At 41.3% G+C, this 16771-nt stretch overlaps 1 protein-coding gene across 5 annotated transcripts in view; it reads right to left on the reverse strand.

Annotated features, from left to right (window-relative positions):
* ANO5 (anoctamin 5) overlaps positions 1-16771 on the reverse strand; it is a 79654-nt gene that overhangs the window by 12330 nt on the left and 50553 nt on the right. For all 5 annotated transcript variants that reach the window (XM_044425560.1, XM_044425559.1, XM_044425558.1 and 2 more), the window contains 12 exons: positions 15408-15521; positions 13699-13814; positions 12654-12788; positions 12215-12320; positions 12070-12130; positions 11348-11499; positions 8381-8455; positions 6816-7038; positions 5340-5509; positions 4732-4829; positions 4196-4326; positions 2065-2270 (listed from right to left, as the gene is read on the reverse strand). In XM_044425560.1, coding sequence (XP_044281495.1) covers positions 2065-2270; positions 4196-4326; positions 4732-4829; positions 5340-5509; positions 6816-7038; positions 8381-8455; positions 11348-11499; positions 12070-12130; positions 12215-12320; positions 12654-12788; positions 13699-13814; positions 15408-15521 — 1587 coding nt within the window. The remainder of the gene's footprint in view (positions 1-2064; positions 2271-4195; positions 4327-4731; positions 4830-5339; positions 5510-6815; positions 7039-8380; positions 8456-11347; positions 11500-12069; positions 12131-12214; positions 12321-12653; positions 12789-13698; positions 13815-15407; positions 15522-16771) is intronic.

Raw genomic sequence — 16771 nt, forward strand, 5'->3', positions numbered from 1 at the left:
GGTGCTGAACCAGGTACCTGGGCGGGCACAGTTGTGAGAGGGAAGCATTCCCCCCCCACCCGCCCAGGTCTCTGTGATACAAGCCAGGTCAGCCCCCTCATCCACAATCAAGTCGTGGATGAGGGACGATTTATTGTGGACCGACCTGGCATTAAGCAACAGCACTGTCAGGCCCGAGGGGCAGTTGACAAGTCTACCTGGAACCCGCTGGCTGGGGGAATAACCAGAAAGAGGGACAGGTGTAAACCATCTGTCCCTCCTTCTTCTATGCTGACCCGTTAGACCTCCAATGCCATAACGTCCATTGCCCATCACCACCCTGACGGCGGCGCCCCCGTGCTCCCCAGGTGACATCATAGTAAAGCACGAGATGCACCAATTAAAAGCAACCTAAAACCAACAATTAAAACCATTAAAAACATCCTACCATAATCCACTGTAATCCATCGCTAGCCCACAGATAAAACCAAACCACGACCAAAGCCCCTGGCCAGGCCAGCCCCCCGCTCGGCCCCCGAATGGCCCCCAAACGGCGACCATCCTTTGGACGCCACTGGTGCTTTGTGGCCCGCAAGGCCCCTCCCCCATGCCCCCTCCTGTCCCGGCACGTCTCTCACACACACCAGGGGAAGCAGGTCGGAGCAGGGTCCTGGGCTGATGGTCCTGGCCTCTGCGGGGGGACAGCAGCAGCAGCGGGCAGTGGAGCAGCGGCGAGGTCCGGGCGATGCGGGCTCCGGGCCTCCCGGGGGTCAGCCTGGTCTCCACCGGTGCTTTGTGGCCCGCAGGGCCCCTCCCCCATGCCCCACCCCATCCCGGCACGTCTCTCACTGGGAGGGTATTTTTGCTTTTCAATGGCTACTAGTCATAACAACTATATATTACCTCTAATGTCAGGGGCAATATATAGTCATATGCCAGTTATTCATGTACTATTTAGAGGCTTCCTATAGGCACCTGGTTATCCACAGTATGAACAAAATTCTGGAGCAGACATTCACTCAGTCAGTCATTCTTTCATTCACTTTTCCTTTTTTTTTTTTTTCTATAAAGCCCAATAACCAAAGCTCCCTCAGCAGCTCGTAGAACTTAAAACCTAAAATACAATACAATGAAAGCATAATATCTTTAATATAAAGAAAGTCGAAACAGTTTTAAACAGCTGAAAACAGTTAACAATATAATATCAGGATCGGATAAAACAACACACATCTGGGAATTGAGGAAAGTCTTAACCTAGTGCAGAAAATAGGAAAATGTTCATGCCAGGTGATCCTCTTTATAGAATCATAGAATAGAAGAGTTGGAAGGGGCCATGAAGGGCATCAAGTCCAACCCACTGCTGTTGCAGGACACCATGTTACACTATCCCACTCAGATGGCTGTCCAGTTTCTTTATACAATCTGTGTGAAGAGAATTTCAAACTGGGTATCTACCACTGAGAAGGCTGTTTCTCTTGCCGCCATTCTCCAAGCCTCACTCTAATCTTACTGATTTGCCAGTACAAGCCTGCACATGAACTAAAAACGACTGAGATCACTAAGAGTTGACACAGTCTGAGGGCAACCTTTGTGCTTAAATTTAACTCAAGTAGGAAGCAAAGAGATTTGATTTAACCACCAATATTGTATTATTTTATTTTCTAATAGAATTTAAGCCTCACTAATCTTTAGCTGGATTGGGATCCTACAGTAAAAATGGATTTGATTGGATGACATCATTTACTCCTGGGGGTTGATGATCTGTAACCCTCCAGATGGTGTTGGACTGCAGGCTCAGCCAGCATAACAATGGTTGGAGATGATGGGAGTTGTAGTTCAGCAACATCTGAAGGGCCACAGGAAGTCCCTCTCCTGGATTGGCTACTGTTCAGAGCTACAGTTATCATGGTTCTCTAAGGTAGAACATGAACAGTACATCATTTTATTGTATCCAGTGTTAGACTAATTTAAGTCCCATTAAGTTCAATGTATCTAGTCCTCTGTTTGTAGCATGGAGATGCCCTAAGTGCTTCCAATCTGCTTTTTCTGAAGTGAAATAAACTGTTGCTATTATCTTTTACTTACATTTGTGACAACAGACAAGACGGCCATCCAGTTCAAGATTTCTTGCCAAATTCCTATGCTATGAGCTTTGGCTGCGACGGGCCTTCTGAACTGTGTTGTAAGCTTCCATGAATCAACACGAATCTCCAAGATATTGTTCATCAGAGCAAGTAGAGGAGCCAAAGGAAAAGAGGCTACAAACAGGGTAATGAATCCAAACTGAATAACTGTGGGGAAAGGAGAAAAATAAAGGTGAAACTTTGAACAAAACCTAAGTGTAATTATAATTGAGCTGGTAATAGGTAAAGAGCTATCAAGAACATACACAAACAGAGGAATAAGCACATGGTGCAATTTAAAAGGCAATATGCAAATATTCCTAAAGAAAGGCAAGTATGTGATTCTGTTAAAACAGTCCAGGAAAAAAGCAGTAGTTACCAATTAATAAAACAAGCACAGACTGATTTTGCAAGAGGAACAGACCAGATTTAATTTCGATATAAGACTGAAATTTGGTTCCTTAAAAAAAGTCCACAGAGAAAAGGAAACCCCATTTTCCTTTGAAGCCTTTGCACAAGCCCATTTCTCAGGCAGCACTGTAACCATGGCTATGCATGGGTATATTTTTCACTCTTCACTATCACCTCTTTCCTCTTCTTCTATTTCTCCATCTTGAATTGGCCCTAGATATCTGGATCATGGTGACGATGGCCACCCTGGCTAGAAACGATGGGTGTTGCAGTCCAGTATGTCTGGGTGTGCTAAGTGGGAGTGAGTTTCTCCAGCCCCAACTTTGGCCTATGGGGATACTGTTTTCTTGTAACTTCTGTGCATTGAAAGGGTAATTAATGGAAAAGAAGGAAACTCCACTAGGTGAAAATTTATTTTTAAATGGGAAAAATGTGGTGTAGAGTTGCTTACTGAAGGATGGCTCAAGGAAGCACTGGGTACAGTGTCCAGAGGGAATAAGACTAAGTCTTAGAATATTTCCTTCTTTTAAATGTCTTCATTGCTGACTTTTAAGTTGCCATAGTATGATTCCTGTGCAAATGAGAATGCTACTCTTTCAAATAAATGGAATGTCCATGCAAATTTGACTTATCACCCCACTAGCTATCAGCTTAAACTGTATATGTGGCAGCTTATTGAAACTGTGAATCATGACTGAGGGCAAACCTAGATTTCAACATTTATAATAGCTTTGCTTGAACTGCTCTTATTTCATTCTTTCTGAGGCTTTTGGCTTCTTAACAAACAAAGCATAAGCCAGTGGGACTGTCCCCTGTTTTAGAAAAGTGTTCCTGTTGGCAGCCATGCGCCACCTGTTGGCTGCTCTGTGAAATCTAAGCATGACAGCCACTGCCTTTGTATCTTTTGCTATGTATATTTCACCTTGGATATTCTGACAATAAAGATACGTCTTTCGCTGTATAGCACATAATTCTGCTCCATATGAATATGATAAGGATATTATCACACACAAAATCAGTTTGTTTGGAATGCTTGTTAAAGTTGCTTGATTCCTTTGCCAAGACAGAGATATGAAAACATGGATAACTTTACAGTGCAACAGAACTGCAGAAAATGTTTGTGTTTTCTGCAGATATTATATAGCTGCTCTATGTCCTATGTACAATAAATCAATGATTTTTCAATTCCTAATGTTAGACAGGTCAGCTGCAATATGTATGAGTGTATATATGCTGTTACAATGCTTCATTTGGGGAATTTTAGGAATGGAGATTCCGAATATCTTGCAGTCCTCCCATGTCCTTAAAGTGCTTCCCAGAGAAAGAAGAAGTGAGAGAAAGAGAGAGAGCTCCTTTCACTAACAATTGCAGTGCATTGTACTACCATTCCATTTTCTTCTTCCAAGGTTTCATTTTTTCTTTGTAAGAAAAGACAGATACACCAAGGGAAAACAGGAGTGAAGCAAAATGAAGACTTCATCAGAAACACCCATCCCATAATATTCCACAAAAGAGGCACAATGAACGCCTTGCCCAGGAGCACTCTAAGCTCAGAGCGCTTGAGCCAAGAGGGATATGCCTGCACACGAACCTCACTCAACATGGAGAAAAGCAGGCAAAGCAGCACCCTGTCCCCATTCAGACAGAAAGCTGTGTATTTCACAACCACCCTTTGTACTCACCCATTTCTAGGTATTCATAGAATAAGCCCAAAGGTCCAAAGGTCTGCAGATCATAATCCTGCTCCCATCGACTGTATAAATTCTCTGGATTGCTCCTGGCTTTCCGACGGCCCCACCAATTCCAGATCCAGCTGCGAGTTAGGAAAACAGAAGTCTCAGGATGGGGCATGTTTCAGCGGAGACCCAGTCCCACATCGATGGGGCACCAGTTCCTTTTCTCCAATAAATATGACCATCATAACAAGGCTGGGAAAATCCAGGTAACAGGAGCATGGTGGCTCTAGTTTGGCATGCTAAGTCACACTATTGTGCATGCAATACAGGAAAGCGAGGGCTGTGTGGACTGGATCAGCCCCATCATCACGCCCATTTCCAGCTGCTCTGGGAAAGAGCTTGTGCTTTGTGCACAGGATGCCTGTGGTTAGCCTGTCCACGGTGTTTCTCTGCACTTACTGAAAAATGAACCCACTGACCGAATTCAATTAACTTCCGCTTATTTTCCAAGGCAGCTGGCTCATCATTAATGCAACACTTACGGCACAATAGCCTCTTGGATGTTGCCCCAGATCTGTTTGCCGGCCATGACAATGGTAAGCTGGGTCGTCAGTTCTATCAAACATCCTGCAGGATCACACTGATTAAGGAAAAGCAAAAAAGGGAAATTACAAATCCTACCGATCTGTGTTTTTTAACAAATTCTTAGCAGAGAGTAGCTTGCATTGGTTTGCAAGACTGCTTTGTCCTAAAAGACTCCCAGTACTAAGAAAAGAATGCCACCTGGGCTTGGCTCAGGAATGCTGAACAAAGAATGACTGCACAATTAATGTCAAGGAAATGGAGCTTCACAACTACACTCAGTATAGGCTTCAGCCAGTGCTGAAAGTCCAAACCATGTTTCTCCCTCTCTCTATTGATAAAAATCAGCTGCTCAGTGCTAAGTTAGCCAATTCTTGTGTCGAACTTAGGCTAGCCAGTTCTTGTGTTGGGAAACTCAGGCAATAAGAATTTGTTAGAGGACTTGGTCAAATCACGGGAGGCTGAGTTATGTGCCAGTAACACATGCGTAGTTTTGATGTTGACCATTTTGATTTTTAAAGCAAGTGCTCAACAATTACTTCCACAATTCATTAAAAAAAAGATGTACCTCCTCATTTCTCCAGCGACCAAACATGTATGTATAAGAGCCAGGATATCCTACAAATTTCCCTTTGAAGAAAGCCACATAGAAGCATGAAGAGTAATAGTTGACAAACTGAAACAGGAACATCTTCATAGTGAGCCTGTTCTCATATTCAAAGTGAGTTCTTGGAATTTCTGCAAGATCAACAAAATAAACAGGGATTTAATTTCCTCGGCACTGTGTAGACCATGAAATTTCACAAAGCCGCCAACAAAAGCTTACAAATTCACATTAGGCCTTTGCAGAATTATTACTCTTGGGTGACAGCAAAGTTTTTGAAAGAGATTTACAAGGCTGTGAATTACATTTTTACCAACAGAGGGCAGCAACTATAGAATAGTGAAACAACCAAGTTGTTTCAACCTACAACTACAGAATTATTCCTACAAAAGAATCATGTTTGTTACTAATTTGTATTCCTGCGAGATAATTCCTGCAAGACATTTCTTCATTCAGGGAACTGAAAATGCTTCCATTTGTTAATTTTAACTTTTTTTTAAGTTCCCTAACTTATTTTAGAGTTATTCCATTGGCTTTCATTAGTCCTTTATCTGTTGTCAAATGGATGGATCTAAGAAATAAAAATCAGTTTAGTGAGGTAGTAAACAATGCAAATGGAGCTTTAAAAATGGTACAAACATTCTTTGTAGGTTTACAGCAAGCTGTAGCACACACTCACACAAATGTTCCTCTGTAAGTAAACAGTTATTGGTATGGTTGAACCCACTGCAAGGATATGTGTAAGATCACATAGCTGAAATGTCACTATGAATGGATTAGGAGCAAAGCCACATGGTATGTTGCAGCCTCTCCCAATGTGGCACTCTCCAGAGGTTTCAGAATACAACTCCCATACTCATTGGCCTCGCTAGCTGGGGATAATGGGAGCTGAAGTCCAAATGCCTGAAGGGCATCATGATAGCAAAGGCTGATAGAGAGAAAGCCCACCAAAAGCATTTCCTAGGGATGCTAGCCATCCATAACCCTGGTTAGCCATTCAAAAATTCCCAAACTGAGTGGGGTCACACTGCAGAGCCCTAGCCCAGATGTCATGCAACATCTGTAGATTTCCTCACTGTACAGTGTAGATCTCTGCAGGGAGAACACGTGCGTAGGCATCCCCAAGATGTGGAGCCCCATTAGAGTGGGCTTCTGTACCACATAATGGCCAAAACACATATAGCTGCACGTGTGGAGAGCCCCTCCCTGCAGACGCTGCACTTATGGATGCTTGGGGGTCACACACAAGAGTTTGGGACAGAACGAAGCAGCACAGCCCCATTCACTTGTTAAGACAGGTGGTCCGGGAGCTCTAAACAGGGCTCCTCGAGATGGAAAACTGCATCTAGGTGCTGCTTCTGGAGGACAATGCATTCCGCATGTGCACCACAGAGACTGAACCACATCCCTGCCAGTTCAGCCTTTGTGCAACATACCTACCCATATCTGTGATCCAGATGGCTATCCGCTCGTATAAGAAATTCAGTATCATAATGATGACGAAATTCAGGCATGATGCAGTGACCGATGTTGCCAGCTGTGGCGTCAGTAAACTCTGAATGGGCCGCAGGGTTTGCGTGTTCTCCATGATGCTGGCAAAAGCAGCATAGACTGCAAGGCGGTAAACTATCACGGCTATCATACTTGCTATGATCAAAGAGATCTGGGACAAGACCATAGAGATGTAAGAACATTACTATCTGATACCCTCCAGCCACTGGTCATTCATAACAACAGAATGTACAGCATTTGATTCTACAAGGCTCTTAGAGCCAAACTACACATTCTGATGACCTGTTAGGACCATAACACTTCAGAATGTAAGCAAGGGTGGGCTGTGTGACTGAATGCTTTTTCAGTGCACGTGCCTGTACCCTCTGCAAACTGAACAACAGGGAGAGAACCAGGCCATACCTCCCCCCCACCCCCCGATTTCTAAGTAAAAAGACCTTCCTTCCTTCCATCCCACCCTCCCTCCTTCCAGCACAGAAAAGCATTTAAAAATATAGCCTCCTATGTTCCTTTCAAAGTGGTATAGTCCCAACAGAGATACAACACTGGTTTACTCTGAATGTTTAGACAGATCACAAGGAACCGTGCAAATTCATGCAAAGCACACCAGTGGAATGCTATTACAGAGTTCTGTAGTACAGATAAAATGAATTCACTCTGCAGGTAGAGTAGCAATTTAACAGTATGGGTACATCCACAGTCTAAATACGTTGAATTGACTGAATTGTAAATTGCTCAATTTACAAATTTCTCAACCCAATTTCTCCAGAGCATTAAGCTCAGTAAGATTGTTCTTAAGTTAAGTCACTAGTGGTTTTAGCAGTAGACTTTACAATTAACAATTTAAAATTGTAAACCATCTCAAGATTGTCCATGAAAATAACAGATGGTATAGCTTTTTTTAAATAAATAAAATAGGCTTTTGAGCAACTAAAAATATTCTGGCAAAAATTCATGTTGGATTTCTGAAGAATTAACTGCTATCCAGAATACAGGTTTGTAAGAAATAAATACAGCCAGGTTTGAAGTGCCGGGCATAATTTCTCATCACAATAGCAGACCTGAGAATCCTGGAGTTTGAACTGGTTCTCCAAATAATGGATCATTATGCTTCTTTACTCAAAAGTCATTCCTACTGAATTTAATGGTGTTACTACTCCCAAGGGAGTAGGCACAGGACTGCAGCCTCAATCCTTAAATTTATCATCACTGACAATGTGCAAGCTGTTATTTAAAAAGAGGAAGAGGAAGTTGTCATCAAGAGGACTGATCTGGCAAAGTGGTCTGTAGATTATACATTATATTGTTTCATGTGTACTTTGCATGATAGCATGCAAACAGGTAGGAAAAGGTTAGTCAGAGGCCCTTGTAACAAGAAGCACAGAGAGAAAGAGGCCCAAAGCGAAAGCATGGAACCCTGTTAAAATCCAAGCATAAAAGGCGATCAGTTAATTCTTCTGTGTGTTAAAGTGATGATTCAAAAGGATGCTCACCCAGAACAACACCGTCGTTCCCGAGATACAGAATCGTACAGCCTGGCTAGTTAGAGGCAAATAAGGTTCCAACTCCTGAAACAGTCAAGCAAGCACAGCAAATTTCACCACCCGCAGTCTTACTTTTACACAGAGCACTGCAGAAAGCAACCTCAACCACGGTGAGAAAGCAAACACACCCCAGGGAAAAGTTTATACCCCCACCCCCAAAGAATGCATTATGTGGCACATTTCCTCTTATGGGAGAAAAACAGGGATGGAGGTCATAAGGAACAATATTTATGGTGGAAAGCCAAAAAACTCACAAACTTTAAAGACTTTGCCCATTTGCAAGGTTGTCAAAAATCTACTGTGTTTTCCTCCCCAGGAATCTCGTGAACAGAAGGAATCTCCTGGAATTTGGAGGCAGTTCTCCCCCCCACCCCCCAATTTTCAATACTCTTCATCCCAAACTGTGTTACAACAAAAACTTGTATGCTTGGATTGGACTGGACTAACTGTTCCAATCCAACATTATCCTCCATGCTCTTGATTTTTTTTTAAATTTCCCACTTGAAGAAATGGCTCCTTTAATTAGTTGCCACTCTAAGCTGCAAGAACCGTGCAGCTCTGCCTTACCCAAAACAATATTCCAAAGTACAACAAGCTCAGTTTCCCATAGTCATGAACGCTCTTCCTCTTAACCAATTCTAATTCCTAAAATATCAGACCAGACAGTTTTAAAAGTAAAAATTAAAGAATGGACAAGATCTCGCTGTTCAACAATTCCTGGCAGTAGCGCCACTCTGGTCTGATTCAGACCATCGTTATCTTGGCTTATGAAGTCAAGATATGCACAGTCTCATCAGCCTTCCTATTGTAGCATGTAGCAATCAACCAGAAAGGCACCAATTAACCATAGTGTCTTGTTTCATTCAAACCAGGAAAATGTAGTAATCAGCTTTCACAACCTTAAAGCTTTTTCCAAGACTCTAAAGGAAATCCAGTTGCACAAGTATATATTAGAAATTCATTTTAATCTTACTGCAAAAGAGTCTCCAAGATTGTCTGTACGCCTGCTGGTATTTAACAATTTAGCTCTTCAAAGGTTCTATTTTGTAATGGACCTAAGAATTACCTATTAACAGAACCCTAATTCAAGGGTACTGTAACTATGGATAATCAGGACATTAAATATATTAGCCCCTCTTTCTGCTGCCATCAGATCAACCAACACATGTGGAGGTGTCTTTGTAAAGAGAAGAATTTCTGTGGGGCTCACGCTGTGATCCAGAATGCCGGAAAATCAAGGAATACCCAGACACCTTGGAACAGCTTGTTTATATCAATACAAAAAGTGTTGTGTACATTTGTGTCCAAGTCGTCTTATCCTGTTCAAGCATCTATGACTTTCATTTCAGAAAATGGGCCTGGCACCTTCACTCCTTTTGTTCTCTGACATGCCCTTTGCATCCAGCTCTTTGCAAGACAGCCTCATATTTGTTTGCCCAAAAACTGTAATTTGTCTTCCAGTTGCTGCAGCTGGTGTGTGCATTCAAGAAAAGTATAATGGCCACTGAGAGCGCACTTTGTACAGCTAGCTGTCATTTTCAGATGCATTGTTGATTTTATGTGTTTTATCTGCCATGTTTTCTTTTCTTGTATGTGAAATATTTCTAAACTGCCTTTTCACCTGAATGGATTCCAAGGTGAGATAAAGAGGCATAAATAGTTATCCATGCTGATATGAATAAAGAGGCATAAATAAAGTTAACCACACTGATATGAATTACAATGAAACTCAAACAACGGTTAGAAGAAACCATGTTGCCTGCATTTTATATTTTATTCATGTGTGTGCATATGTTGCTATAAACCACCAGGAAGGCTTCAGCTACTAGGTAGTGCAGAAACAGCAAAAACAACAAAGAGGTATAAAAATTATAAAAATCACAGAGCAAGGAGAGGCCTTTTCCTCTGCAAATACAGAAAGTGCCTTCACTAAGGAAGATACTTTATTGATTAGATTTATATACTGCCTTTTTTCTTACAACAAAGTGGCTTACATCTTTCTCCTGGTGCTGCTCCTAATCTTATCCCCACAACAACAGCCCTGTAGGTTGGGCCGAGGGTCTGGTACTGTGCCATTCCATCTGTCCAATTATATCCCTGCTCCATATCAGAAATGCTGCACATGTCAAAGCAACCTATAAGGGAAAGAACTAGGCAGAAGGCTAGCTCTTTGTGTTCAGTTTCTCTTCTGGTGTTGGGGTCAACATTCCATTCTGCAACTCCTAATCTGTATTCTCAAATATATATACCTCAATGACAGTAGTGATGGATGCTTCTTTCAGAAGTTATTAAAAAAGAACAAATCAAATACATTTGTTCTTTTAAAGTACTGTATTTCTCTACTACACATATGAACAATTTTTGGAGGTTCAAGGGCCGCCACCTTGCCTTGCCACTAACTTTACTGCCAAAATTCAACAGTGGCTCAGTAGAAAATAAGGGCCCATTTTCTCTTAACTTTCTTGTCTGTACTGCACTGCCCAATTCTGATGGCAAACCACAATTTGCTCTATTGACAGGAAGGGAAAATCCGAGAAGTAAACAAATGCTGGTGGCAAATTTAGCAACTGATGTCACAAAAATGGCCAAGGTGGACTGTCCTGTATAGGCCCCTGGCCGTCCACCCTTGTTTTAGTGGAATGACAGCTGATGCTTTTCAGAGATGGCATTACAATCTCAGGTGTGAATCCTGAAGGCAGATATTTGGGTTGCACCTTGTTCTTAAATAATCACAGAATGGCATTGTCCAAGAACCTTTGCAGAACAACATGCTTCTATAAAGTTGTTCTGTCAGAATTGCATCCCAAACACTTAAGACTATAAATACTATATGCTGGGCCTTATAACTATGCCATTAAGAACTACCAACTTCTAAGTGGTGTTCATCTTCCAACATTTTTTTTCTCTCCCAATTACCTGTGTTATTGGATTCTTTCTCTTTTGGGTACATTTTGCTTCATACTCTGGCCGTAGTTGGAGCTGCTGCTGTTCTTCCTCAAAATCAACTAAATCCCACTCATATTCGAGTCGAGCTTGCCGCCGCTTCCAGAACTCCAAGAAAAGTGTTACTGCAATCAGAGAGAATTAAGTAAACAGGAACTAATAAGAGTAGGAACATTATTTGTCAGCTGACTGTGAACTGAAAATATATTGGAAATTATGTTATCTGATTATATGTTAATTCAGTGTAACAGATGCATTCAAAAACAAATTATTCTTGATTTTAAATTTCCTTGAACAATGTCATTACTCATTACTTTATTTGGAAGTCCCAATTTTATCTAGAATACTTGGTCCCTAGATAAATTGACTCAGAGTCATCGTTGCACATATGCAAGTTTATTGGGATTATCTTACACCATGGATTTTTAATGGTTTCTATGTAATGTTTAGTCCCACTAAAATCAATATGATTTGGCTTAGCCATGACTAACTAGTCCCATTAATTTCAAAGGGAATAACCAGGATTAACTTGGCATGAGTCTAAGCCATTGTATGGTTGTGCCTATATATATCTTACTGACGCTACACTATGTAACATTCATAATTATGTTTACAATACTCTATTAAGGCTACAAAGAGCTTCTCTTCCACAAATGCAAAAGATGCTAATCTAGCAGGGCAAAATGTATACTCACCCCAGATGCCCATAAAAATTGCAAAAAAGAGGGTTGCCACATTGTCAAACAAATGAGAGTACTGAAACAGAAATATAAATCATAATTAGCATTAAGCAATATCTGAAAGCCAAGTTTAATGGAAATTATACAAGTTGCTACAGACCTGTGAAGACTCACAAGTGGAGTTCAGCCTCCAGTAATCACATTTTCGATCACATAATGGGCACATAATAATATTTCCCCCAATATCTGAGTCACATATTTCTTGGCTGAAAAGGACAAATAAGAGTGCACTATGTTTAAGTGAGTGCTTTTGTACAAAGACTAGTATTTAACTTTACTTAGAAATATGAATGACCATCCTGTCTCTTTCAGTACAAAATGACAGGCAGTGTTCTGCCCATAATTAGTACTGAACACTTAGTTTTGACCTAACGTGCTTGCAAAGTAGCTCATAAGATCACAGTGTACAAATTTCCAAAAGGGAAAAAAAGCAGTTACAAAATGAATCCACATCCAGGCATGGGAGCAGACAGGACATCTTTCATCCACCACGATTACAAATTAACTTCAGTCAACAGTGCTATTTCAATTACACTTACCTACTCATATTTTCATTCATTGTGAATGCGCCATACAAAAAACAAATTAAACCAATGAGAGCGGCAAAAAACAGCATCTCAGTGTAGAAACCCAGCCAGGCAAAATAAATTCCAATCCTTTCTCCATAATACTTCCTGCAGAAAAAGCAATGCAGTGAGGAAAGGAAACACAAGAGACAGCATCTTTTAAAAGGGTGCGAGTAGGGGCAGGAGGGGGCAGAAGCAAAACTGCAAAGAGTTAATTGCAATTAAGGATAGAAGGTTATTGGTCAAAATCCACAGGGATTTCACTATGTTTACTTCAAAACAATATTTATGGATAAGGATCACAAATAGTAAAAGTCAGAACTCCATGTTGACTGAGCAAAACAATTGTAACCTAAATATTACAACTAGCTTTACAATTAGCTTTGCTCATGCATTGCTGACAGACCAGATAGGAAACAAGAAAATCCTTCCCTTCTTGTTTTTAAGTTTAAAACTTAGAGAAGCTAGCATGAAACCATGGAAGTGTTGGCAGAGTCAACTCTGAAACAGTCTCAGGACTGGGAGAAAGAAACAACACTGTTTGACATTAAAGGGTCAATATCTGGGAATAACAGATAACAGGATAATGTTTCAGGGTGAATAGGTGTACAGCAAATCATTTATTTTGTACCTGCTTCTAGTCTGGCACTCTTGGGATCCAGTGCGAAACAAAGCAGACCCCAAGCTTGAAGTATGCTCAACTCTGGAGCAGAGAGAACGTAGCTATTTGTCTTGCAGGATGATCCAAACCTCATGCAAAATGCTTCCCTGCCCTGCTCCCACTTCATAAAAATTGAATGTATTTTTGATGGCTCCAGTGCTGTTCAGAATTGAAATGATTTGAACTAGAGTGCATTCAGTTCTTCAAATAATGTAATCCCAAATAAATTATTAGGGTATTTCAAAGTATATGAAGCTATCTTGCCTTAAGGAAACATTTACAGAATGAATAGACATAACACCGTAGTGCAGCACAAAATCCTCAGCTTTCATTAACACAGTCAGACTAAGCACTCACCTGATAAGATCTAAAGGCTGTTCTTTAAAAAACCGAGGAAACCTCGCCCACTCCCTGTACAGTGTGTACCTTTCATTTTCACATTTCGGATCATTTGCCTTCTTCCAGTACTGGCACTGTATCAGCGGGGATAATTGAATAAAAGAAATAACAGATCAATAACTGACATATGAGCTGCAAAATTATTATTTTTAAAAATGTATCTCAGGACAATGCATGCAGATTTCATTGCATCACTCTATGCCTCATGTATGCATGTGTTGTGTTTGAATGTTTGCTGAGTCACAGTGTGGACATCAAGAGCACATTTCATCCCAGGGAACAGTTTCTCTGCCCAACTTAAGTAGCGCCACATTACATATTCCTTTCCCAGCTTGATGCCCACCATACACCTTGGGCTAAAATGTGCTCCTGGGCAGGATGATAAGAGTTAATTTTTTTTCTTTTTTTTTTCCGATTTATATCCTGCCTTTTTCCTACAAAGGGCTCAAGGCAGCTTACATCATTCTCCTCCTCCATCTTATCCCCACAACAACAACCCCGTGAGGTAGGTTGGGCTGAGAGTCTGTGACTGGCCCAAAGTCACCCAGTGGGCTCCATGGCTGAGCGGGGACTAGAACCCAGGTCGTCTGAGTCCCAGTCCCATGCTCTTAACCACTACACCACACTGGCTCTCCAGTGCAATTTGAGTTGCAGCTCAAATTACTGATAGGGAGACCAGTTGGGAAAAGGAGCTTCTTGAAGCAGAGTGCAATCCGTGGATGGTCGACCTTGTCTAGATGGCCACAGGATTTTTTTGGAATCCCAGCTAGAAGGGTGGAAAATCACACAAACCTCATAGGTGGGGACCTGTACTTGTACTCTCCTCTCCACCACCTTGCAGCTGGTTTGGAAGGAACCGTGTGAGCTGCTTCTCCAAAGTTTCAAGGTGTTTGTGGGGCAGGGAAGGGAGCAGGATGGTGCAGTCAAGAGACAGCAAACCACTGTGGCACCTGAGCTTCCTTCCCGCCTGCTCTGAAGCACTGCCAAAACCAGCTGAGTGCTTTGCAGGGTGGGAAAAATGGTAAGGCGCTCTTTGCCTCTGCAGTCCATCATAGAAGGCGCATAATTCTCCCAGTTTGGAGTGTCCTGGGAAGCCCCACAAGACTGTCCTGCTAAGGGACTGAAAATAAAACAATGAAGGCACGAGCCCTGTTTCAAATTCTTGAACAACTACTTTTTAAAATGTACTTCAGAGAATTAAATGTACTTCAGTTCCCAAATGTAGTTTCTAACAAGAATTAGCTATGTCGGCTAGGGTTGATCAGAGCAACATCTGGAGAATGGCTTGTTCCCTCCTTCATATGCACAGTGAAAAGGAAAATCCATTACACGCTCCAAAGATGCACTTGCTTGACTGCCACGAGGGGCACTGTGACCTCAAACGCTAATCCTACAATGTCAGACCAGTTTTATAGCACAGCTTAATTAACCTTCCTTCTCTGCTTTTCACTTCTCTGGCTTGCACAGTGGTTGTCGTAGCTCAGATAAATGCCTTCACTTAGATGTGCTGCAAGCAATTTCTATGGTGATCATCACAATTACAGAGAATTACAGTCACTATGTCTACTAGAAAACAAAGAACATCAAGGTGTGATTTAAAAACAGAGAAGGCAATTCCTCATTCATTCTACCTGTTTTCCAAAGGAATGAGAGACTAAGGTACTTACATCATGAAGAGGGTATGCAGCAGAGTAGCTGCCATTATTTATCAGCCTTTTAATCCCAAACTTCTTTTTCCCTTCTTCTGTTCCATATGGACACCTTGTTAAAATGTAGAAAACCTAAAGGGAGTGGGGTGAAGCCAATGGCAGAGTTTAAAATTACTTCCTTTTCCAAATGTTGGATATTTCAGTACATCCTGTAAATACAAAATGGTGTTCTGCTCTTCTTCACTTTCTACAAATAGTGCTATCAGCCAATTAAGGTATTTCATTTGACCTTTAAACTAATTAACTAATCCATCACACTGACATGCTCAAATACCTCTGAATCCCAGATGGAAGCAATTGTTTTGATTTATGCATGTCTTAAGTCAAAGTCATCTTTCATTTTATGAAATTCTGAGTGCAGACTTTCATTCCTGAGATTGTTGCTGAGTTTGGCCCAACAAAGCACACATGCTGAGCCCTTCTCTGAAAGCTGAAATTCTACAGTTCAGCTTCGGGTAGGAAAGTAAAAGTGGTGGGGACAGACCAGAGCCTTCTCCCAGACAGCCACTCACTGGGGATTTAGCTTATAAATAAGCTTATCCATTTTGCCTTGTAATGTAATGAAGGCAATGTCATTATATGAGTCGTTGTACATGAAGCCCCATCTGCTGGATTGACTCATGATTGTTCACCTGGTTTTTGTTTATTAAATCCACTTCTAGGGAGGGAAAAGACCCGAGACAAATTATAACAAAAATCAAATGTGCAACATTTATAGCAGCTTAAAAAGAAGCATACTCCAAAATGCCATTGTCCTGTAAATCATTTGTGACAGCCTCACATTTGATGCCTTCAAATTCCTTGGAATAAAGAAAGACTGAACCTGAAGTCGAAAAGATGGCAGTGATGGAACCAGGTTAAGACTTTAGCTAGAGATACCTGTAGGAGGGTAGAGAGATTAGGTCTTTTGGATTTTACTGGTCACATCTCAGACAACCAATGGTGGTTTTCTCATCCCTTTATTTTCAGTCTTAGTTTATCAATAATTGCAAGAGTAAAAGAAATATGTGAAGGCAGGGTTCAGCAGGGATGTGTTGGATATAGCTATTTCCTTGCTGAAACAAAGGTACTTTGGGGAGCAAAGAAAATGCCAGTTTCACAAAGCCAGTGGCTTGACAGATATATTGGGATGTTTATTAAACCTGCACTGCAAGTTTTAGTTGCTTAGCATCTCCATTTATTAGATTAAAGCTTCAAAAGCTACTTGTGGTTTCAAAGGATATACCCCATCACCTCCACCAAAATAAAGCAAATTTCTCAAAACTGGAAAACTTCTAAAAGAAACTTGAATTGACAAGTGTTAAGACTGACTTTGGAAACAT

The sequence above is a fragment of the Varanus komodoensis genome, unplaced genomic scaffold, assembly GCF_004798865.1.
Source record: "Varanus komodoensis strain SLA01 unplaced genomic scaffold, ASM479886v1 scaffold16, whole genome shotgun sequence".
NCBI classification, from domain to species: domain Eukaryota; kingdom Metazoa; phylum Chordata; class Lepidosauria; order Squamata; family Varanidae; genus Varanus; species Varanus komodoensis.